At 45.1% G+C, this 23256-nt stretch overlaps 1 protein-coding gene across 2 annotated transcripts in view; it reads left to right on the top strand.

Moving 5' to 3' along the window:
• Nucleotides 1-7178, top strand: part of ANO2 (anoctamin 2) — a gene marked incomplete at both ends in the record, with an annotated part of 335860 nt that extends 328682 nt beyond the window's left edge. For both annotated transcript variants that reach the window (XM_080706316.1, XM_080706315.1), the window contains 2 exons: nucleotides 4172-4277; nucleotides 6912-7178. In XM_080706316.1, coding sequence (XP_080562442.1) covers nucleotides 4172-4277; nucleotides 6912-7178 — 373 coding nt within the window. The remainder of the gene's footprint in view (nucleotides 1-4171; nucleotides 4278-6911) is intronic.
• Nucleotides 7179-23256: the final 16078 nt, after the last annotated feature.

Genomic DNA, 23256 nt, shown 5'->3' with positions numbered 1-23256 from the left:
GTCCTCTTGTAACAGAAGTGCATTTCATAAGTCACCTTTAGTAAAAAGAGAAAGAGGAGTTACTGGAGATTAGCATCCTTCATCTGAAAATCTCAAATCTGAAATTCTCCAAGATCTGAAATTATGAAATGAAAAAAAAAAGATATGAAATGCGGACACAATGTCACAAGTGGAAACTTTAAAACCATGAAATATTGTTTCATGGGCAAAATTATTTTTTTAAATATTATATAAATTACCTTCCAGTACATGTAGAAATTTATGAAATTTAATATAAATATATGAAATTTAAATATAAATGAAATATAAATGGATTTTGATTAGACTTAAGACTAATCACCAAGATACCTCCTACGTATATAAAATATTCCAAAATCTGAAATCTATAATGCATCTGGTCCCAAGCATTTAAGATAAGAGAGATACATTCTGATTTTTTAGGTTCCTCTAATGTGCCAGGTAGTGTACTAAATTATTTGCATTAACACTTGATATTCTCATTCTCGTGAATATTCTCATATTCAATGTTCTCATTTATAAAACAGGCTAAACTGTCTATCTCAGAGTTGTTATGCAAAAGTACTATGTCGAGCCAGGCGTGGTGGTGCACGCTTATAATCCCAGCATTTGGGAGGCTGAGACAGGAGGATTGCCGTTCATGGACAGCCTCAGCTACTGCTTAGGGAGGCCCTTTGCAACTCAGTGAAACTCTGTTTCAAAATAAAGACTAAAAAATATGGCTGGAGGTATATCTCAGAGGTACAATGCCTCTGGGTTCCATCCCCAGTACTGGAAAAGAAAAAAGGACTATGTCAGTCAGTTTTCCATCACTATAACAAATACTTGACATAATCAACTTATGATGAGGAAAGGTTTATTTGGGCTCACAGCTTTGGAGATTCCAGTCCATGTTGCTTCAGGTTTGTAGTGAAGAACTACATCATGGCTGGACTGTAAGATGGGACAAAACCACTCACTTTATGTCCAAGAAGAAAGAGAGAAGGAGAGGAAGGGTCTAGGGTTCCACAGTCCCCTTCAAGGGCACACCCATAATGGCCCACAGACTTCCCACACTGGGTCCCATTTCTTAAAAGTTTTTATCATTTCCCAATTATAGCACTATCCTGGGGATAAAACCTTTGACACATGGGCCTTTGGGAAAATTCAAGATCTAAATTAGAGCAAGGACACAGCAGCAAAGGGGTGGACATGACATTCATCTGCTGACTCAGAGGCACACACCTTCCTCAATTCTGAGCCCTGGGCTGAGAAGGAAAGCAGATGGCATACCAGGATCGCAGCACTGAAACAATCAAGTTCTATTAACTGCCTCTCTTTTGTGAATATAGCTATTCTTATGTTTTTGGTAAGTTTCGTTGTTTATTGGTACATTGTAATTATACATCACAGCAAGGCTCAAGATAAAAACACGCATGCAGCATTGGCTGTGTGTTTCCCATAAGTCCCCCCATAGGTAGTTTTTACACTGATATAAATTACTTCAGGTATGAACAAAGATTATTTGTAGAGCTACCCTCATCTTTTTATTTAATTAGTGTTTTCTAGTTACTTGCTAAAAGCATTTGCTGCACCTGGCTTCTTAGGATAAAAATGTTTTAAAAATTATGAAATCTGAACTTATTAACATGTAAACAACCAATTATTTACCCCGTGGCAGAGGCTTACTGGAATCAATGTTTTTCAAATGATGAATGATGGGTCATGGGTGGATTATGAAGTCATTTCAATGGGTCAAGAACAGCATTTTAAAAAAGCAGATAGGATCAAATGAATAGAACAATTAGTACATAGAACACAGCAAGGATAAGTATATTTTTGTGATTTTTTTCAATAATTTATATGTCTATGTACATCAATGTAAACTATTTCTTACTGTATAGGTCATAGTTTTATAAAAGCTAACTTTGGAAAGAGGTACGTAACAGATGCAAAATTCACTAAATAGCTCGCTGTTCTTTTCTGTGGAGCGGCTTTGTCTTTCGTACCTAACAGAGCCACCTGTGATTTATCTGCATCAAGGTATTTTCGAGTAGAGCTTTCTGGACAGATCTCTGTGTTAACCTTCCCCCAGATTTTCTATTAGACGGATGTGCCTATTAGATTCAGAACATGCTTTGGACACTCAGGGAGGGCCAAGTGACATTTTCAAAAGCTGCGGTAAGTTAGTAGCCGAGGTGGAACCAGAATTCGATTATTTATGGATTCTTTTCAGACTGGGGGGAAAAAGAGTAATGAGCAACGAGTCTCCTACGAAGGTCAGCGAGCAGCTGTTCCCTCCGAGATGCAGCTAGAGAGGAAAAAAGGAAGGGACTTTTGTTGTGATCAGAGGGATTGGGCTAGACCTGGAGAGACACCGACCCATGGTAAGGGTCAGGGGAGAGAGAGAGAGACAGAGAGACAGAGACAGTGAGAGAGAAAGAATGTGTGTGTGCCCTGCAGGTGTGTCAAGAGGGGCAGGGCCACTTGCTTTCTGTCATAACATCCTTTTCTGGGGGCAGAAAGGGGCTAGGTGAATGTTAGTACTTTCCCACCCCAAGAAGTCCTTCTTCGTGTGGCTACACTCTCCTCTCCCATTAGCAAGGATAATCTGGAGCTGGCTGCGTTTCTGTCCTCAGCCACGGATGGATACGACGAATCCCGTGGTGCTCTGCTGGGCTTCAGTTAGCGCTGCTTTTCACCCGGATGTCAAACCAAGCTTGCAACAGCTGTGATCAGCTGTTGGAAGAGGGGGAGTTGGCTGGAGACAGGGAAGGAAGCTCCTGGCCTCTTGCCAAACCCTGCCTGAAAACTTAAGTGTCTCCCATCCCGTTCATCTCGCTCTGCTGCTGACTCTACTGCTGAGCCTTTTTCTCTTTGTGAGCACCTCTTCTTTCTTTCTTTCTCTTCTCCTCTTGTCTCTCCTCGGACCATTGGAAGCCACGGTGCTTTCACATGGATCTTTTGGGGCAGCTGTTTCATTTAGGGCAGGAAAAGGGACCAAAGGGAGCCCCCACTTCTGAGCCCCCCTAGCCTGTGCAGCTGTTGGTCAGGTGCTCTGTGATAATGGGAAAAGCCTGAATCCAGCCAGACGTGCGTTCTTGCCCTAACCTCCACTCTGCTGGCCATGAGACCCTGGCTGAGTACTTGAACTTAACTCTGAGGCTCAGGTTCCTCCGGTGTTATGCAGGAATGGCCATGCTTGCCTGGGGATGTTGTCATGGAGATTACACAGCTTCTAGAAAAGCCCTCTGCTCAGGGACTGACATACACTGAGTGTTCAGTGTATGACGGGTTTCATCCCCACTCCCTTCATGGACAGAGGCCCTACTCTGCAGCCACACATACTGTGTTGTGGCTTGATACCACCCCAGGTTAGGGCTTGTTGTGAGTTGGAGGAAATGAGTCCGTTTTAACACAAATCATTCCAAACTGTGGGTAGAAAGGCAAAAGTGAGGGACAGCCTAAGGCTTCTCTGGGTGTCTGAGAAAGAGGCGTGAGCTCAGGTTAGACACAGGACATTTTGATTCTTTAGACCACATGGACAGATCATGAAGATGGCTGACACAGAATACTGACCAACTGTGATGATTACTGACCCTTCCGCTCCAAGCTTACCCGGCTCTCTGCTGGGTTGGATCAGTTGGATTGGTTCAACAATGTGGCCAAGAAGCAAGGCCAGCCCCTCTGGTAGCCAGAATCCTGGAGCAGCTGGCTGGGGAAGCCTAGGATTATCTGCTATGCCTGCATCTTTCTGGAGCCCCAGGCTGCTGTGGAGCACTAGACAAGGAGTCTAGGAAGTCTCCATGCCCTGTTAGTACCCACAGACTAATAAAAATGGGTGCCAAGATGGACCCATTGGCCTGGGTTACTGTCATGATCCCTGGGCTCCTCTGGGAACTGAATGCTGACACCAGAGCTAGCTTTTGGGGATGCTGGAAAAAAAGAAGAGAAAAAAGACATTTTTAGGCTAATGTTGGCTTTTTCAGGCTTTGATCCTTTTATTTCATGTATATTTGTTGGCTGGCCCATAGATTTTCTCCTTTCTGTCCTGTTTTCCAAATCTGAGAGCCAAGAGCTTGCCTGCTATTCTAACCTCTCAGATTTCACCCAGAAAAGGACTGTCTTTTTCTCTCTGTCCTCCAAATCTTAACACCCATTTCTCTCTGGACAGGTTCAAAGATTACCGAGAGCCACCATGGGCACCAAACCCATATGAGTTTTCTAAACAATACTGGTCTGTCCTGTCTGCCCGTTTGGCTTTTGTCATAATCTTCCAGGTGAGTTGTTCAGACAAGGAATAGAATTTAGCATCCATGCTGTGGGGGTAAATAACTACCTGCCCACCCTTTACCTTCAGGTTTTCACATACGGTCTCTTGGTATCCACAGGAAACTGGTTTTAGGATCTCCCTCAGATACCAGTTCAAGGGTGCTCAATTCCCTTTTATAAAATGGCATAATGTTTGCATAAAACCTAAGCATATTCTCCTGTATACTTTAAATCCTCTTTAGATAATACAATCTAAAGAATATGTAAATAGGTTTTATACTGCATTTTCGGGGAGATAATAACAAGGAAAAGTCTGTTCATGTTCAGTCCAGACACCGTTTTATTTTCTAGTATTTTTGAGCCACAGTTGGTTGAACCTGAGGCTGCAGAACCCACGGATATGGAGGGACAACTGTACTCTGTGACACAAGGGGTCTTCACATGTGGCAGAGAAAAATGAATGTTCCCGTCCCTAGGTAAAGCCAGAGGATTCCCAAGAGGGTCTTTTAATGCCTGGCCTTTGCAGAAAGAGAAGAAAACCTAGAGTAAGGTTACCAGACAGATGTGGAGTAAGTTGCAGGGTGGAGATAATTTCCTACTTAAACCTAAGATGAAGAGAGGAAAGTGGGAAGGGCAAGTGAAACCAGAGTCTCTGCCCTTGTGCAGACAAACAGCCCATCTCCTCTCTGCAGCCCGAGAAAGGGCTCAAGTTCTTCTTGCGCTCTGGGGTCCGTCCTTTGTTAGTGTTGTTTAGCCACTGAGACATCTGGTACGAAGGGCCCCTGAGCCATCTAGCCATCCCTGAATGAATAGCAAACTCTAGCCCAGTGATTCCTATCTTTGACAATACCCAGGGCTCCAATTGCGTCGCTGAGATTCTCTGAGCTCCGGGGCCCCCTGATTCCCACTCGGGGTCCTGCCAGTCTTCCAGTGGGGCCAGAGAACAAGCCCAGATCCCTTTCCTCCTGGACTCCCTCAGGCTTTTGTATTCCCTGAAGGCAGATCTCTGGAGGGCTCTAAAATATCCTGCCCCCCAGACCCCAGCTCAGGAAGCAGAGAAGCCCATCGGCTAGGCTTTCACCCAAAGAAGACAGCCATTCTTCCTCTGCAGAGATGGGGCGATACATTTGAAATTTTGCTCAGACATCCCCCTGCTGTCCCAACCACAGGAGCCACCTCATTTTCCATATGCCACGCGTCGCAGGCCACTCACACGGTCGGAGGTGGCTTTGAGGAAAAGTACACAACTCAGTGAGGCAGCTCTCCAGCACCTGAGGTGCCCATGAGGCCCCCAAAGCAGCCTTTGGACCCCCAAACCTTCCCTCAAGCATCTAGGAGCATATACTGTTCAAGGGCTCAGTCTGCCTTGGAATCTCAGAAAGGAGGGGAGACATGAGCATGCAATCGGCAGTCAGAGGAAAATATCACTCTTGGAGAAGTGTGTTGGGTAAATGTGGGTGGAAGTGGCTTGTGGAAATGGGTAAGACTCAGACTATAAAAGTAGCTGGTCTCCATTGGGCCATGCCCAGTACCATAGTCATGTACTCATTCATTTAAACCAGAAATGCTCCCAAGAAAAGACAGTCCTTGCCTACCTGTGTATCCGAGGAAAGGGATGTGGCTCAGCAGCCCAAAGACAGAAGCCCTGTGCACCTGTGCACAAAAGCGTAGAGTAAGCCAGGAGCACTGGTGTGTGCCTGTAAGCCTAGTGCTTGGGAGGCTGAGACGAAGATCACATATGTAAGGCCAGTGCACTGGAAAAAGAAAGGAAGAAAATAATGATAACCATGTCTCAGAGATGCAATTCTTTTGATACCATTTCAAACTAAAATAATTAATAATAATAATAATAGGGCTGGGGGTGTATCTCAGTGTTAGAGTGTGCCTACATCCAAACCCAGGGCCACACACATACAACCTAGAACTGAGCGAGGAGAGCTGAATGCAGGGACTCCCAGAGTGGCCGTGATAACAGGAGCAGAATAAAGCAGATGTGAGTCGCCGGTGGGGTTGGCAGAGGCAGGAAGTCAGTGCAAATACCAAAGGCCCATCTTTGATGCAGAGGACAGGGAGAGCCAGCTGGAAGGAGGAGAGGGGCAGCTGTCACAGGGGCAGCTCTGGAGAGACCACTGGCTCTGTGGCTACTTCCCAGGGGGCTCTGGGTCAGGGAAGACCTGGAGGTGTTGAGGCCAAAAAGCAAGGGCAAAACACGCGAGGATGGAGAGTACAGCCCAGGACCTACTGTAGGGAAGAAACAGTGGCTGCCGCTCTCTTGCCAAGCCTCGCCATAGGCCTGCCATCACTGCAGAGATGTTATGTCCTTCCTTCACTCACTAATTCATACAACTCCAGGGCCCACGTGGGGCTCCATTGATTTTACCAACGGGGCACCACATACCAATGAGGGCGCTGAGGTTCAGGTACACTTAGTGGTCCAGATCACCCAGCTAGTAAGTTGCAGAACCAAATTCAGCACGGACACATTCTGCCGAGGCTCTGCTACTCTAGAGCCACCATGGGGATGGTCACTTTCTTGGGGCTAGAATCAGCAGTGTTGCGCCAGTGTCCACCGTGTCCCACCCAAAGCACTGCGCCACCAGGTCAGGCCTCTCCGCTCACACCCTCTCCTTGGCTTTCCACAGAACCTGGTGATGTTCCTGAGCGTCCTTGTGGACTGGATGATCCCAGATATCCCCACGGACATCAGTGACCAGATCAAGAAAGAAAAGAGTTTGCTGGTGGACTTCTTCCTGAAGGAGGAACACGAGAAGCTCAAGCTCACTGATGAGCCGGCCCAGAGGAGCCAGGGAGGCCATCGGAGCCGGAGCCGGGCAGCCAGCTCTGCGCCCTCAGGACGGAGCCAGCCGGGCAGCAGGGCATCCTCAGGGTCCCAGCACACTAACGTGTGAGCAGCCCGCCACTGCGGAGGAGGCGGGGCCGCAGCGAGGCGCATGCGCACAGCAGCACTGCCCACACCCAGGTGGCGGGGCGCGCTTCTTATCTGCTTGGGTACGGTTTGAGGGTGTCTAGAAGACCTGTAAAGAGAGCGATAGATATGGGAGAAAGAGAGAAAAAGGAGAGAGAGAGAGAGAGAGAGAGAGAGAGAGAGAGAGAGATTATTAAAAGAAGGGGAGATGGAGAAAGAAAATTAAAAGAGGGGGAGATGAGTCCTGGAAGAGAAAAGTGATGCTGTTTCTCAGAAACTTCACGTTTGAGTTTCTTTTAGGTTCTCTTTTGAGCTGTATCCTTGCGCGGGTTTGGTACTAAGAATCTCCAAGAGCTGTGAGCTTTCCCATGGTTCCCTGGGGCTCCCTCGCCCACTTTGCATCATTTCAAGTGACCACAGGCTGGGCAAGGAGCCCCGTCTTAGCCTCCAGGTTACCTGATCACCACCCACCCCTTCCTTCCTGCTCTCACTCCAAGAAAACCTCGCTGAGCCACTGACGACTCGGGCTGTCACAAGCAGGGCCGATTGCTGTGGGCGCTGGAGCCGATGGTGAGCTAGGGTTTAACCGGGCTTGTCTCCAGTTCATGTTACAGGACCTTGATGTTCAGTGCAACCAACTGTCATTTTATGCAAGTTCAGATTTAAAATAATAAAATAAATGGAAACATTCTTTTTAAAGATGTATCTCTTGTCTTGGGTGCCTTGACTCACTCCCTTCCTTCTTTCCATCTGTCCCTTTTTCTTTTCTTTCTTCCTCCCTTCCTTCTTATATTTCCTGTGAATATGTACTGAACTCTTCCTTGATGCTAAGCACTATTCCTAGACTAGAGATATAAAAGAGAAGAAAAAGGCAAAATCCCCACCTCATGGAGCTTGCATCCCGGAGAGAGACAGACATTATCTAGTATTTTAGCTAGTAATAGGGCAGTGGGGCAAATACTAGGTGGGACAATGTGGACAGAAAGTGTGGGGTCGCAGGAGGTGAGGGATTCTGTCTTTCTGTATGAGAAATAATGACAAACCCCAGCTGGTAAAGAGCTTACATCTCACGGAGCTAACACAATCATATGACAGCCGCTGCCCAGGCCTCTGTGGTGAGACTTCCATGCAGAGTTGGAAGTCAAGTCCAACTTGGGTCATCATTGTCATTCACCTATCTCTGCCCCTCCTGCTGTGCAGAAACCAGCTTCATGGCAGCCACATCTGCACCTGTCCCCAGTTCCTCGTAGGTCAGTCTGACCAAAGTCCAACTCCATGCCTAAATGAAAGTGACAAGGAGAGTCATGCTTTGGAGGAGACAGGAGCCTCGTTGTCCTGATGTTTCAGCTCAGCTGGTAGAGGGAGGGCCTCTGGTAGGGGCTGGTCACCTGTGCTGTCCACACCATTGTTTCTGGTTCCTTCCTGGGCATGCAGGATTTCACTGACCACCAGCCATTGCTCTGGGAGGTGGCTTCTTTGTGGGGATAACAGGACCTAGATACAGCTCTTAGAACAACAATTATGTTCCAGGCCACTCATGTACAAGCAATTCTATAATTACTTGTGATTATGTTGCACCCATTATGTTACAAACATTGTGAAATATGTTTGCACACCACTGGAGTCTAAATTTGAATCACAGTAGCATAAAAATATTACACCCTACTGTGACTCAAATTTAGATTCCAGTGGTGCCCTTCACAATTCAGTGAGACCCTGTTTCAAAAAATAAAAAGACTAGCCAGGTGTGGTGGCACACGCTTGTAATCCCCGCGCTTGGGAGGCGGAGACAGGAGGATCGCCCAGGTTTGAAGCCAGCCTTGCTGGCTTAAGAGACCCTGTTTCCAAATAAAATATAAAATAGGTCTGGGAGTGTAGCCCAGAGATAGAAGGGTTTCATCCCCAGTACCACTACTACTACTACTACTACTACTAATACTAATACTACTACTAATAATAATAATAATAATAAATAAAAATAAAAAGACTAAAAAATAAGGCTGGGGGTTTGGCTCAGAGGTACAATGTCCCTGGGTTCCATCCCCACACAAAAAAATTACATCCTTTTATAACAGACTTTGCTCATTTGGAAGGAGAGAGGTAGGTAGTGGGAGGAAGAGCTCACTTCAAGGAGTACTTCAAGGAGCTTTGTGATCTGTATACCCCGGACCCATAGTGAGAGGATGTCCCCAGGATTCCTACCAGCTGGGTGTGCTGGAATTTTCAGGAGACAGTGAAGGGCCAGAGTCAAGGGTGGTCTCCATCACCAAGATGCCCGCTCAGCACCAGTGAGCCACACCCATGCCCATTGGCTGCCCACATTGTTCAGGATACCACTTCTTTTTCCTTCTCCTTTTTTTAAGTTAAAAGACATTATTTTTAATATGATCATAAAGATAAAACTTGTATACCAAGAAAGATTCAGACAGTCCAAACAATGAAAACAAAATAAATTTACCACCAGCCCCCAAATATATAATTGACAATTACAATCTTCCAGGCTCTCATTCTCTCTCAGACACACACACACACACACACACACACACACACACACACACACACACACACCCATCATGCTATATGTGCTGTCTTTTTTTATAATTTACAGATGCATCGCAATTATACATGACAGTGAGGTTCTCTGTGTTCAAGACACAGGCTCACAGCTCTTTGTGTATTTTGTTTTACATCCCTCCCCACTGCCCCTTCCTCCTTCTGCACACAACTCACTGAGATTGGCAGTAATCACGTGCGGCCATGGTATTATCTGAATTGTTTTCTTTCCCAGCCTTCCTATTCCCTTTCCTTAATTCTCACCACTAACTCTCTTCAACTACTGATCTATCTTCGCATGACTTAAAGTCCCCCGTATTTTCAATTTTCTCTCTACCTTTCACAGATGAGAAAAAGCTTACCACCTCTGACTTTCTGAGACTGACTAGTCTCCTTTGTTATCTTTTGTCACTTTGTATATTTCATTAATCCTTTAATTCTAATAAGAATAGATTCATTCTAATGTAAATATTGAGCCTTACATAGCAAAAGTTCTAACTTAGACACCCAAGATCTATCACTCCACAAAAGAAAGATTCCCACCTCATATACCTAATATGCACAGATAAACTGTGAAAATAAGCTGGGCATGGTGGCTCATGTCTGTAATCCCAGTACATCCAAGACAGGAGGATCACAGGTTCAAGGCCAGCTTCAGCAACTTAGTGAATCCCTGTTTCAAAAGACTGATGCGTGCATGTTTGCCTCTACCATCTTGTACTCCATTAAGATGTATGACTACAGTGCACCGAAAGAGAAATCTTAAAAAATGAAACAGAGCAGAGGCGGTCGTGGTGGCGCATGCTTGTAACCCCAGCATTCAGGAGGCTGAGACCAGAGGATCACAGTTCACAGACAGCCTCAGCTACTTAATGAGGCCCTCTGCAACTCAGTGAGACCCCGTTTCAAAATAAAGAATAAAAAAAAAATAGGGCAGGGGGTGTAGCTCGGAGGTCGAATGCCCCTGGGTTCCATTCCCAGATCTGCAAAAAAAAAGAAAAAAGAAAAAAGAAAAAGAAACAGGGCAGCCAGGCATGGTGGTGCATGCTTGTAACCTCAGCATTTGGGAGGTTGAGACCAGAGGATCACGGTTCATGGACAGCCTCGGCTACTTAGTGAGGCACTCTGTAATTTAGTGAGACCCTGTTTCAAAATAAAAAATAAAAAAATAGGGCAAAGGTTGTAGCTCAGAGGTCTAATGCCCCTGGGTTCCATCTCCAGACCTGCAAAAAAAGAAAGAAAGAAAGAAAGAAAGAAAGAAAGAAAGAAAGAAAGAAAGAAAGAAAGAAAGAAGGAAAAGAAAAGAAACAGGGCTAGAAATGCAGCTCAGAAGTTGACTGTCCCTAGATTCAAACCCAAGTAACCAAAAAACAAATAACAACGACAAAAATGAAAGTAAACAAGGTAATGAGGTCTATGACAAAGAAATAGAGCTAGGGAAGGGGGTTAGAGGGGAGGGGAAGGGCTCCATTTTATTTCCATATACAGATGTGTCTTCTGCTTTTTGCATGTCCTGCCCCACCCCATCCTTTTAAACACTTAGGTGTAGAAGCTTGGGGTGGACGAAACTCAAGCCCTTGGAAGTTGATCAGACAGAGCCATCTGGGAAGAGCTACTGGGCATGATGAAGGGAGATCTAATCTGGCCATCAACAGGTTTCATTTGGAAAAGATTCAACTTTCTCCCCCTCTCCCACTGCACATGAATTAGGAATTTATTGATTTACCCCCATCTGCAGATAAGTGGCTGCAGAACTGCACCCGAAGCCTTTGCACACCTTTCTGAGAAAACTCAGTCTCGAGCAGACTCGGTGGCCATATTATTCCCAATTGAGCCACATAGAGGCAATTGACACTTTATTACAAGAACCCAGGAAAATTTATATCCTTCACCAGTGAGATTAATAGTAAAAAAAAAAAAAAAAAAAAAAAAAAAAAAAAAAAAAGAAGAGAAGTGTAATCACCACAAAACAATAGTGAAGGACATGTAAACAAAGTAAAAAGATTAGCTCCGGATCTTGTGGCCATATTATTCCCGATTGAGCCAGTCTGTCGCACCCATCCATCCCAATCCCAGATAATCTCAAAAGCAGGAATGTTACCAGCAAGACCAGCAGGTGTGTCCACGTCAGGTCAGGCTAAGAAAGGGAAACTTTCCAAAAACACCTATTAACCTGGGTAGAGTAATGTAGGCAGAATGTTAATTTAAAAATGAAATAATCAATAAAACTCTCTCCCTAAGATATTTAAGGAAATAACACTTTTTTTTTCTTAAATTCTGCTATAACACGCCAAAAAAGTTAGGTGAAATCCTGAAATACCAAAGGAAAAAGAAGAAATAACTTATTTTATTCCCCTTCTCCAGAAGTAATAAGAGTTAATTAACCTTTGCTTAAAGTTTGTGTTCCCATGGTATCTACACAGTCATATCCATTGATTTTAAGTAGGATCCACTTGGTTTAATTTTAAAAGGTATACATATTCACGGAAGATTCAGAAAAGGTAAGAAAGCAAAGTGTAAATTAAAAGTTCAAACCACCCACGTTTTCACCTCCAAAATATAATTTTCAATCAGCCTTTCCCCCCCCATACGCAGTTGAGATTACTCTGCACATGCTGACGTTTAGACTTAGTTACTTATAAGAGCAACCACCAGCCCTGGTAGAGATGATTCTGCAGAAGGGCTTAATGATGAACATTACCTGCCACTGAGTGGGTCACCAAATCTTTTCTTATGAAGAAGAGAAACTAATCTTGATGGTTGGCTGAAATAAACAATGTTGAATATGTGTTCTTTATAAAAAAAAAGGGAAAAGAGCAAAAAATACAAGGTGAGATATTCCTTCCTGCTTTTCTTCCTCACAACCCTGACAAATCATCACTGTCTGTTATAATATCGTGTAGGAAGATGGAATTATGTTATTCTAATTAAGGCTGTGTTTGTTGGGCACTGGGGTTTGAATATGTATATATTCTTATACCTCCAGCTCTTTTTAGTTTTGTTTTGAAACAAGGTCTCACTAAGTTGCCGAGGGTCTTGCTAAATTGCTGAGGCTAATCTTGACTCTGCTATTCTCCTTTCTCAGTCTCCCAAGTACTCTGGGATGACAGGCATAGGGATCCAGAAAAATTAAGCAAATTCTTGCTCAATAAAATGGCCATGATTTTGTTGTTCTATGAGATAAATGGGAGTCTTTTGTTTTGCTAAGGCTCCCAACATTATCTTCCAACCTTGTAAAAATATTAGCCATTATTTTAAAAAAAGAGAAAAAGGAAAAGAAAGTGGATGTACCTGTTCATAAACAACTCTGGTCATAAATTATACTGGGTGATTGCAGTGGACTGTGGAAAGCATTTCTGGCAGCATAAGAACAAACAGAGAAACCAAGAGCCCAATCTTTGCCCTGTTGTCTTCTTTGAAATATATAACTAAGCAGGGTTTGGACTTAAGAATGAATTAAGAAACCAGGAGTGGTGGCACACCTTTAATTCTAGTACTTGGGAGGCTGAGCTAGAATTGCAGGTTCAAGGACAGCCTCAGCAAGTAGTGAGACTCTCATCAACCTAGTGAGACCTGGTTTCAAAATAAAACATAAAAAAAAAAAATAGGGCTGGGGTGTAGCTCAGAGGCAAAATGCCCCTGGGTTCAATCCCAGTACCAAAACAACAAAAAAAGTGAATTAAGAAAACTCTTTTCTATTTTTATATTGTCAGATTAAACCCTTGGTTGGCTAGAGTACACTTTGGGTAAAGACAACAAAATTAAGGTAGAGTTAAAGAAGTCATCAAAATCCTTTTAGGATTTAGGTGTTCACTGGTTACTCTCAGTAATGACAGGATACCTGTAATCCTAGTACTTGGGAGGCTGAGAAGGGAGGACTGTATAGGTTTGCAGCCAGTCTCAGCAACTTAGCAAGGCCCTCAGCAACTTAGTGAGACTGTTTCAAAATTTAAAAATAATAAAAGGGCTTGAGGGTGTAGGTCAGAGGCAGAATATCCAAGTCCACTGCCCAGTTTAAAAAACAAAATTGCCGGAAGTCGAAGGGAGCTTCCTCTTCCAGGGTCAAGGTTGTGCCCTGGCCCTGCTGCTGCTCAGTGCCTGAGCACTTAACCCGGAAGGGCCGGCCTGCCTGGTCCTGCTTCCTCCTAGGTTACCTCTGAAGGGCTCCGCCAGCCCCAGAGCGCCCTGGACCCTCTCCTGCACCTTCTTCTTCCTGGACCCTCCTGTGAGTGGCTCTGGAGCGCGCTCCTCAGGAAGCCTCAGGTAAGGAAGCTGTGCAGGCTCTCTCCTCTCCTGGGCGGCCTTCCAGAGAGCCTGACCTGCGAGCCAGCGTCTGTGAGCGGCGCACTCGCTGAGCATGAGCGTTTCTGAAACCGCTTTCATGTTGGAATGATGACTTGGCTGCATTTACCATTCTCGGGTCATCGTCCTTTCACTGAAAATACTGTGGCTATGGCAATTAATCCAGCCCTTCCAGGGCTTCAGAGGAGGAGCCCCTGGAGGAAGCCTGATTGATACTCCTTTGTAAGCCCCCCGTTCTGCTTTTCCTTCTGCTTCGGTGCTGGTGGAGTTTTAAAATGCATTCTTACCATTCGAAAATTTCACTGAGATGTGTCTCCATGTGGGTTTCTTGTATTTAATGTAACATATATAATGATCATGGGATCTAGTCCGCATAGCCACTTCTCTTTCATTTTTGGCTCTTTGAAAAGTGTTCTGATATAGAAAGGGATTCTAGTATATGCATTCCAAAAGTACCGGTTACTTCGGGAAAGCACTGAGGTTCTAGGTCAACTGTGGTACTGGGGATTGATCCCAGAATCATTCTACACCCTGAGCTACACCCCAGCCCGTCCGTCCGTCTGTCCTTCCTTCCTTTCTCTTTCTTCCTTTCCTTTCCTTTTTGCAGTAGTGGGGATTGAACCCAAGGGCATTCTACCTTCGAGCTATACCCCAACCCTATGTTTTATTCTTTATTTTGAAACAGAGTCTTACTAAGTTGCAGAGGGCCTCACTAAATAGATGAAGCTGGCCATGAACCTGTGATCCTCCTGTCTCAGCCTCCCAAGTAGTGGGATTACAAGCGTGCACCACCAAAAACTAGCAACTGGCCAGGTTTTAATCCTCATGCCCAATGTCCTCTTTCTCAACACTTAATATTCTTGTCTGATTTCCCCTATACCTCAGGGGCATGGTCTGCCCCATATACCATGCCACTCTTTTCTAGCCCTAACCCTCTTCCCTCTGTATCAATCCATTTCTAACCCCCAGCATATTATGCAAACAGCATCTTATAGGAAGCTTTCATGGATAATCCGGAAGAGGGGGAATAGCCCCCCTAAACCACCTGTGGCTTGTCCTGCACTCCTGTTCCAGTGATGCCCTGGCCTTTGCCCACAGTGTATATTTTGCAAGGTGCATTCCTTGGGTAGTGAACCAAGGGATTGGACCTGTAAAATGCTAACGTTGTTCTGAGCCTTGCAAGTGTAGGTACCCTACAGAGTCTCGCTGTCTCAAGTTACCATTCTGCTCATCTATTGCAGCACAGGCTCTGTGCATCTGTATCTGAGGTACTCTAACCCAGATGAGCCAGTAAGGTTCCACTCTTGCCCCTCCCCCAATAGCTTTATCTGATCTGCTCAGCTACAGCAGAGGGCGCCAGAGAGCAGAACCCACCCCTCGGGCTCAGCCGCATGGGTTCTACAAGACACAGCAGATGTTTCCTCAGAAGGAGCCCTGTTTGCACATCTGGCCCTCCTGCCGCCCTTCCTCTTCTGCCCTGACCTCTTCCACAACACAGAATGGCAGTGCCCCCAGGGACATATCCCTCCAGAAGCAAAGCAGAAGACACAGGGAAGCCCGCTTATCATCTGACCTCCCCATGACTTGTACAGCTTTATCTCCAGAAAGGAGAAGCACAAGGCAAATCCAGATGGGAATTTTAAAAGACAGCTCTACGCAGGCGTCCAGGAACCTTCTGCCGGGGCTCCCCACCTTCCTCTCACTTCCTGTCAGCTTGACAGAGAAGAACAGCCAAGCCAGGATGTCTTCCTCAATTAGGGGATCGAAGCCACAGGCCCCAAGGGGAAGAGGCATTCTTTTGACAGGGATTCCCACATCAGAACCTGCTCCTCGTTTGCTTCCAGCACGATAGACTCTGCTTGGCCCACGTGGAATTCTGCAGGGAGCCCGTGTCAACTTCTATCAAGAACCACATCTGCTTGGTGTGAGTGAAGCTGCTCATTGAGAAACTGATGAGGCCCCCAAGACAGGCTTCTCCATCCCTTCTCCATAGGCCTCACCGCTCTGCGCTCAGAAACGTTCCTCGCCCCTGCCCTGTCGGCTTTAAACTTGGTTGTCTTAGCTGCCAATTTCAGACGTCCCGTAGCCACCTGTCTCTTTTGATTCTTCCTTTCTTGCATCAATTTATTGTCTGTTGTCTTTTCATAAGACAGGGATTTTCCCCCTGTTGGCTTCTCAGTGGTCTCTGTTTCTTTCTAGAAACCCCTCCTAAGCACCTCTCCATGTCTATGGGCAATACATGGAGTTCCATATGCCTAAAGATGGTTGTACTATGGGCTTTGTGAGAACAGAACTTTCCACACTTTCTTTTTTTTTTTTTTGTGGTGGTGGTTCTGGGGTTCCTGGAAACCCTTTTACCTCCTGGCTACACTCCCAGACCTATTTTATTTGGAAACAGGGTCTCTTAAGCCAGCGCGGCCGGCTTTGAACTTGTATGATTCTCCTGTCTCCGCCTCCCAAGCATGGGGATTACAAGCGTGCGCCACCACGCCTGGCTTTTCTACACTTTCAGTGACCTTTTTTTTTTTTTAAAAAAAATGTACTCTAAATTATGAAATATAATTAGGTACAAATGCAATTGTTTCTTTGGCATGAAAGTAGAAATTACATTAAAATACAGATCTTAGACTAATATCACAAACACCACAAACTCCTTAAGAAATAACTTTATTTTTACCAGTTGACTCACATCTTTATTATATATATATATATATATATATATATATATATATATATATATATATATATATGGTACTGGGGTTCCTGGAAGTCCTTCTACCTCCAGGATACATTCCCAGACATATTTTATATTTTTGAAACAGGGTCTCTTATGCCAGAATGGCTGGCTTCGAACCTGCGCAATCCTCCTGTCTCCGCCTCCCAAGCGTGGGGATTACAAGCGTGCGCCACCACACCCGGCTCTTTATAATATTTTGATATTGTCTCCTGTGCATATTTATTTGGCTGCATGTTTTTGGATTGCCTTAACAGTGTTTTCAGTAAGGAGAAGATAAAGTACTTCCAGTTTAATCCGCATTAGCTTTCTATTCCTTATAGAAAGGTAGAAAATAGATACATAGAAAATTTTATTTTATTTTGGCTCAGTAATTTCACATGAATCATTTTTTGGGGGGATACTGGGTATTGAAGCCAGGGATGTTCTACCTCTGACCTACACTTGAAGCGCTTTTTATTTTCTTGTTTTGAAGCAGGGTCTCACTAGGTTGCCGTTGGTCTTGCTCAGTTGCTGAAGCTGGTCTCAAACCTGCAATCCTCCTGTCTCTACCTCCCAAGCAAAGAGATTACAGGTGTGCACCACCACGCTCCTGCCAATTGCATATGAATCTTAAAATTACTATCAAGTTTGGGAAAACGTCTGTCAATTTTCTTTCCTAAACAAACTCTCAGGTTTGAAAGCATTTTCCTTCCATTTTAAAAGTTGTTTCTCCTCCACAATTCATACAGCCTTTTAGTATTTAGTATTGGGAATCTTAGAAAGTGTCCTTGAGGCTAAACTGTATCCCAGCATCACTGTAAATTTACTTGTCATCACTAACCTTGTCTTAATAGTCACGAAACTGAAGCCTGGACAGGTTAAATGTACCCATTTCAAACACCTGTGCGACGCCCGCAGTGGGGTTTGGATTCCAGGCTGCATGTATTGGGGTGAAGCTGTCTCCCTGGAACCTGACACTCGCTGCTGGAGGCCCACACAGAAACACCTGCGACAGGGAATAGGAATACTAATGATAATTGCCACCCGTGGAGCAGCAGATGGAGCCACTTTCTGGGCTAAGAATTACAGTTTCATCACCTTGTTCAATTTTCTGAAGCTCTTGTGAAGAGTTTGGATTCCCTGTGTTATGCTTTCCAGGGACAGCCACACCTCCAGCATGGATGGCAACTCCCTCTTTCTTCCTATTATTCCTTGCTCACTTACACAGTTTTCAGTAGAGCTCAAGAAGGAGCTCCCCCTTGAGGCCCCCTACAGTAGATTTGTCCAAGGTGCCCAGGGCTCACTCCATGCCAAAGGAAGGCTTTTAGAGACCCTCCCCCTCAGAGATGCCAGGAGAGTACTGAGTCCTCTTTGGCGAATGCCCCATGGGAAATTCTTGGAGGTATCTGCTCACTCTTGGGGCACCCGCCCATTGCGCGTCAATGCCTCTGCTGAACAGATTGCTGATCACAGGTCATGGCCTGCACTTGGGCTCCACGGTCATTGGCCCTTGTGCTAGAAGTTCCAAATCTTAGAGGCCTCTTGACCTCACCAAGTACTAGATCAAGCACAGCCCTTCTGTGGGAACTCCCAGAGCCAGTCCAGACTCCCATTCCATGCTGGGACCTCTCCCTGGAGGCTGATCCACTCTGATAGAGGCCAATTTGGGGTGAGGAGTTAGGGCTCAGAGTGTCTAGAAGAATCAGCCCACTTCCTTTCTGGAAAGCAGCCTCCAAACCAAGATGGATCTGAGTGGTGGCCTTTCCCCAGAGGCTCCCCCTCCCCCTCCACCCTTCCACATTGACAGAAAAGGAAGCCTTCTTTTTGCCTGGAAGGCAGACTTGGTGCATTCCTCAAGGGAAGGGACTCTGAATACTGTCTTGCGTGGTTGAGGCACTGAGGCTCAGAGAAGCTCTGACTGTGCCCTAAAGTTCAGCATGAGTAAGTGGAGAAACTCGAAGGCAAAATGCAACCTCTCCCACTCCAGAGCTCATGGAGAATGGGAGAGGAGGCACATTCCCAAAGGCTTGATGGGGATGGATGGTGGTTCATAAAGCCACGAGGGAGCACACACTGATGGAAAAATGCACTCTGTTTTGGAGCCAGGTTTGGGCTCTGGTTCCTGCTCTTCCACTGAGGCAAGCTCCCTCATTTCCCTGAGATGTTTTCCCACTCATAAGGTGGATTTCCTCCCTGCCTCCTCCACTGGGCTGTCCCCATAAGCCATAGAACATTAGACCAATACCAGGACTGGTATTACAATGAACACATACATGTGTAAGAAGATCAAACTTGATCACCAGTGACGAAAAGAAGTTTATGTCCAGAATAAGACCCACAAGTAGGGACTATTGAGGCCAGCAGTAAACCTCAGGTCTGGGTGGCATTGTTCCATGAGGGTGCTTTGTTTGCAGGAAATGAAGCCTGGGCAAGCTGGGGTAACCTCCGCAGAGGGCAGGTATTGCCTGGTTAGCATCCTTGACATCATCACACCTCTTAAACTTTGTTCTGGAGACTGGGTTTCCAGAGGAGTAAATGATTGAGGAAGGCCTCAAATGCAATTGCCGCTGCCCAGGAGTCAGTAGGTAATCGCTGTCTTCTTCCTCCCACTTCAGTTAACACGCCTGAGCTTTTAAGCCAAATCTTGCTTTGATGTTAAGTATGCCATGTTTCTTTAATTTTAAAAAAATTGCACTGACTCCATTAAAAACATACCAAGTGATGACCAAATCTAGGTTTCAGTCTCTAGACCATGATTTTTAGAAAAAAAAATACATTGAAGTAATTTTTCATGGTTTTTATGGTTTCTAAGGAGTGGCTCCTTATAAATATCAACCAATGAAAACAGAGTTTATTGTGGGCTAGGGTAAACTTCTGGGTTGGAATGCTTTATCAAGACTACAGTCTACTCAGAAAAGAAAACTGGCTTTTCTCTTGATCTTTGAATGATTTCTTCAACTAGAATTCAAGATGGTGGCTCTGGGCATAGCACTGCTTGTCAGGTATGACCCCGGACGCAGTGATAGTCCAAGATCACTGCACCCCGAAATGCCAAAAGACCTTGAGAGAGTTAGCAATGGAGACAAGTGCCTTGGCTTTCTGACAAAGTATGTTTCATCTATGGGTGAAGGTCTGCACTCCCAAATTTAGTCCCAAGAAGAGTAGAAATGAGGAATCAGATGCATTGAAGACATCAACTCAGATGAGAATTTACATTTTGAAAGATATTATGTAGCCATTTATCTGCCCCTATTGGTGAGAGATGAATTGTGTGTGTGTGTGTGTGTGTGTGTGTGTGTGTGTGTGTGTGTGAGAGAGAGAGAGAGAGAGAGAGAGAGAGAGAGAGAGAGAGATTTGAACTTACTAGTATAATAAGATAGTTAAGCTAGAGAGAGGGAGAGATCAGAGACTATTCACAGTGTGTCAGGTAATGGACAACACAACAGGATGATCAAATCACCAAGTTCTCCAACAACACAGAGATTATGTTGGTCCACCTGGATGCTTAATTGGACCCACTGAGTATGTGATTCCTGCTGTCTGAGCAGTCGTAGTACCGCTCCAGGCTGGCTGTGGCTCCCCACCTTGGCCCTGCCCACCCCTCCTCTCCTGCTCACTCCATCCATACGGGGCTGAGGTCTGTTCCTCACCTTCACCATAAGTCCAGGGCTCCTTCTGCAAACATGTCAGTCTTGTTGTCTCTTGACTCTGGACATTCCTTCCCTGGTGCTCCTTAGGACTAGAAAGGAGTCTCTTAAAGCTGCTACTGTCATGCTTACTGGCTTAGGGTTCCACCAGTTCCCCCATTAAACTCCTTCTCAGTCACCTCCATCATCCCAAGAGGGGAGCTGCAGTCCTGTGCTGCATAAGCATGATTGGATCAGTGACAGTCTACATGTACAACAATGTCCCATAAGGTTACTGAAAAATTATTGTCACTTATTATGTTTCCTGGGCCTTTTTGATGTTGTTTAGACACACAAATACAATTGTGTTGCAGTTGCCTATAGTATTCAGTAACATGTATAGGTTTGTAGCTTAGGAGCAAAGGCTATACCACACAGCCTATGAGTGGAGTAGGCTATCCCACCTACCATGATGTTTACACAGATAAAATCACCTAATGATGAATTTCTTGGAATAGATTTCTTCTGTTACGTGGTGCATGACTGCACCTAAAAACTGAGTTTGGAGTTGGAAAGGGCATGGACAAAGGGGGTGGGGGATGGATATCGATAGGTAATAACCATTCACAGGACCTGCTAGGTACCAGGCACACCAGACTCATTATTTCTAATCATTACAACAATCCCAAGTTAAATATTAATGCCATTTTTATGGATGAAAACAGCCAAAGCGAAAACTTGTCTTAGAGGCTGGGCTGTTTCCTGGATGCCAGCTTGCCATTAATTTGTTTCCCCTCTATTTCCACAATTTAATCATATAAACCCTTTTACGTGCCCAACCCCAATCTGCTGTCGCCTCTATTCTGTGTTCCTTCCCTGGGTCTCAGCTGCATTTGGAACTGTCGCTTCTGGTTTGCTGCCAGGTTGCAGCCCACAGTTTTAAGTTGACCTTTGGTTCCAGGATAGTCACTCTTCAGCCACACCCCAAATAGCCAGCGCTGTCTTTTATCCTGTACTTTATAGACCCTCTCCCTAGCTCTCCCCTCTCCAAACCCTTGCAGCTGTGTGTGGGCAGTGGCAGGCCCAGCATCTAGGACTCACCCCAGGAAAAGTTGCAAACAATTCACTGGCTCTCATGGATGCCCTCCAAGAAGGGACAGTAGACAAAGTTCCACAGCCCGGAACCTCGACATGCCATCAGGGTTGGTGCCCAGTAAAGGTTGATTGCCAGAAGGAAGGCAGGAAAAGAGGGAAGAAGGTTAAAAAGAAAAAGTGTGGGGCTTGGATTAGCAAGTAAGAGTGACCGGCCACTTTCTCATTTTTATTATGCTCAAATGCCTCACTGTTTTGTTTTGTTTACATTTTTATCACTGCATTATGATTGTAGGTAATAGTGGGATCCATACTGAGACCTTCACATATGCATATAGCAATATTTGGAATGTCTTTCTCTTTTTCGCTGCACCATAAAGGATCAGAGCTGACATTTCTCTGACATGCGCCAGCAGGACCTCACTGGAGACTAAAACATTGAAATAATCGTGTACCATCCTAATTCTTCTTTGAGGTTCCCTGATCCTCCTTCCTATAACACTGGAAATAAATACAGAAGGGATTCTTGTCACAGCTGGCAGCCTCGAGACCCTGTGATTGGTTAGGTGTCCAGACTTGTACCAAGTGTAACATGTTAAGTAGCCAAGGCTGGCCGTGAACCCGGATCCTCCTGTCTCAGTCTCCCAAATGCTAGGATTACAAGCGTGCACCACCACAACCACCTATTTGTGCTTATTAAGTTATCAATTCCCAGATGGATAATCCCAGAAGTCTCATCAGTTCCTACTTGCCCTCTACCAAATCCCATTCCACCCAGAAACTTGCCTTCGGTAGCTTAGAATCACCGCAGAGTCATTCCTCTTGCAGAGCCAGGCACTAAAGTCACCATAGGCAGCCAAGATAAACAAGCCCATGAGGAATTTACCTGAGTTCATTCCAAAGGAAACAAACAGGGCAGCTGCCTACCTTTGCTTTGATTGCGGGACCATAGGGAGATCCAAGATGGAAACCTTGGGCGTCTGTCAAGTTGGCTGCTCTGTGGAAACCTTATCAAAAATTTGGACCTTCCAGATTTCATGAGAAGACAAAAGTTTATGTTTCTGATTTCTCAAGTCCCCTCTTCCCTTACCCTACCTCCCCGAATCTTAGACTCTTCTGAAACAATGAGGTTATTCGTGTTTCTAATCTGATCCTGTGGAAATGTACCAATCAGAGATAGCCCTTCACCATCTTTTAGAGATAGGTCTTCTATCTTTATTAGGTTTTTATTTTTGGAAGGGAGGGTGCTGGAGATTGAATCCAGGGGCTTCTACCTCCGAGCTGCACCCTCAGCCCTATTTTATTTTATTTTTAAATTTTGAAATAGGATCTTGCTAAGTTGCTGAGACTTGCCTCAAACCTGTGATCTTCTTGTCCCAGCCTTCTGTGTACTGAGATTACAGCCGTGCACTGCGAGCGGGAGCCTGGCTCTTTAGTAGATTCTAGAGAATTTACTCTGAGCCAGTTGGAGTCAAGGGTGACTGAATGGGTAACTTGCTTTTGCATTTAAAGCAACGTATGGTTTCCCTACACCACATAATGGATTTAAATGCCAAGAAGTCTACTTTAATGAATACCTGCTATCTTCTCTATGCAATAAATCTTCCCCAGGAGTGTGAGGACAAAGCTAGCAGTATTTCCTCTAACTAAGGTGAATACATTCCCATCCTCTCTCTCCCTCCTGCTGAGAAAGGATTCCATGACAGTAACATGCACCAGCTCTGACCCAGTTGGTGGAAGGAGACGTGACTCAGAGACACACTGATGATACC

Source organism: Muscardinus avellanarius (assembly GCF_963383645.1).
Source record: "Muscardinus avellanarius genome assembly, chromosome: 11".
Taxonomy (NCBI): Eukaryota; Metazoa; Chordata; class Mammalia; order Rodentia; family Gliridae; genus Muscardinus; species Muscardinus avellanarius.
This window is presented reverse-complemented; position numbering and strand designations above follow the sequence as displayed.